The sequence below is a fragment of the Nestor notabilis genome, unplaced genomic scaffold, assembly GCF_000696875.1.
Source record: "Nestor notabilis isolate BGI_N333 unplaced genomic scaffold, ASM69687v1 scaffold22352, whole genome shotgun sequence".
NCBI classification, from domain to species: Eukaryota; Metazoa; Chordata; class Aves; order Psittaciformes; family Psittacidae; genus Nestor; species Nestor notabilis.
The window spans coordinates 3,576-4,083 of record NW_009918180.1 but is presented as its reverse complement, the minus strand read 5'-3'; the positions used below and the strand labels follow the sequence as shown (position 1 = coordinate 4,083).

At 60.8% G+C, this 508-nt stretch overlaps 1 protein-coding gene across 1 annotated transcript in view; it reads left to right on the top strand.

Moving 5' to 3' along the window:
- LOC104401877 (5'-AMP-activated protein kinase subunit gamma-3-like) overlaps nucleotides 1-508 on the top strand; it is a gene marked incomplete at its 5' end in the record, with an annotated part of 2,257 nt that overhangs the window by 389 nt on the left and 1,360 nt on the right. Inside the window, 2 exon segments of the mRNA XM_010009593.1 lie at nucleotides 7-88; nucleotides 363-407. Coding sequence (XP_010007895.1) covers nucleotides 7-88; nucleotides 363-407 — 127 coding nt within the window.

The window sequence follows — 508 nt, the reverse complement described above, 5'->3', positions numbered from 1 at the left end:
CGCCCTGGCAGCCCCACGTGTCTCCGCAGGGATGCTCACCATCACCGATTTCATCAACATCCTCCACCGCTACTACCGTTCGCCTCTGGTGAGTTCAGGAGGGAAAGCACGGAGGTCGGGGCAGGCATGGGACAGGGAGGGACTGTCCCCACCTCTCCTGGTCCCCTCTTCTGGTCCCCATTTCATCACTACACCATGACCAGGGGATGCTCTGGGCCAGCCCAGTGTCTGCTTGCTGCCCCTCTGCCCGGCACCAAGATGTAATCACTGCATTTAGGGCGATGGGGTGTGATGCCTGGGGAAGGGGACAGTGCCCAAGTCCCCATGGGGCCACCATGATCAGGGCATCTCCTTGCCCTCAGGTTCAGATCTACGAGGTGGAGGAGCACAAGATTGAGACCTGGAGAGGTAAAAAGCAGGGGGGTGACTGGGGGTGGCTGAGCTGGGGATGTCATGTAGCACATGGAGGTGGGTTCTGGGGTTGCATGAGGGGGTTGGGGGACCCTCC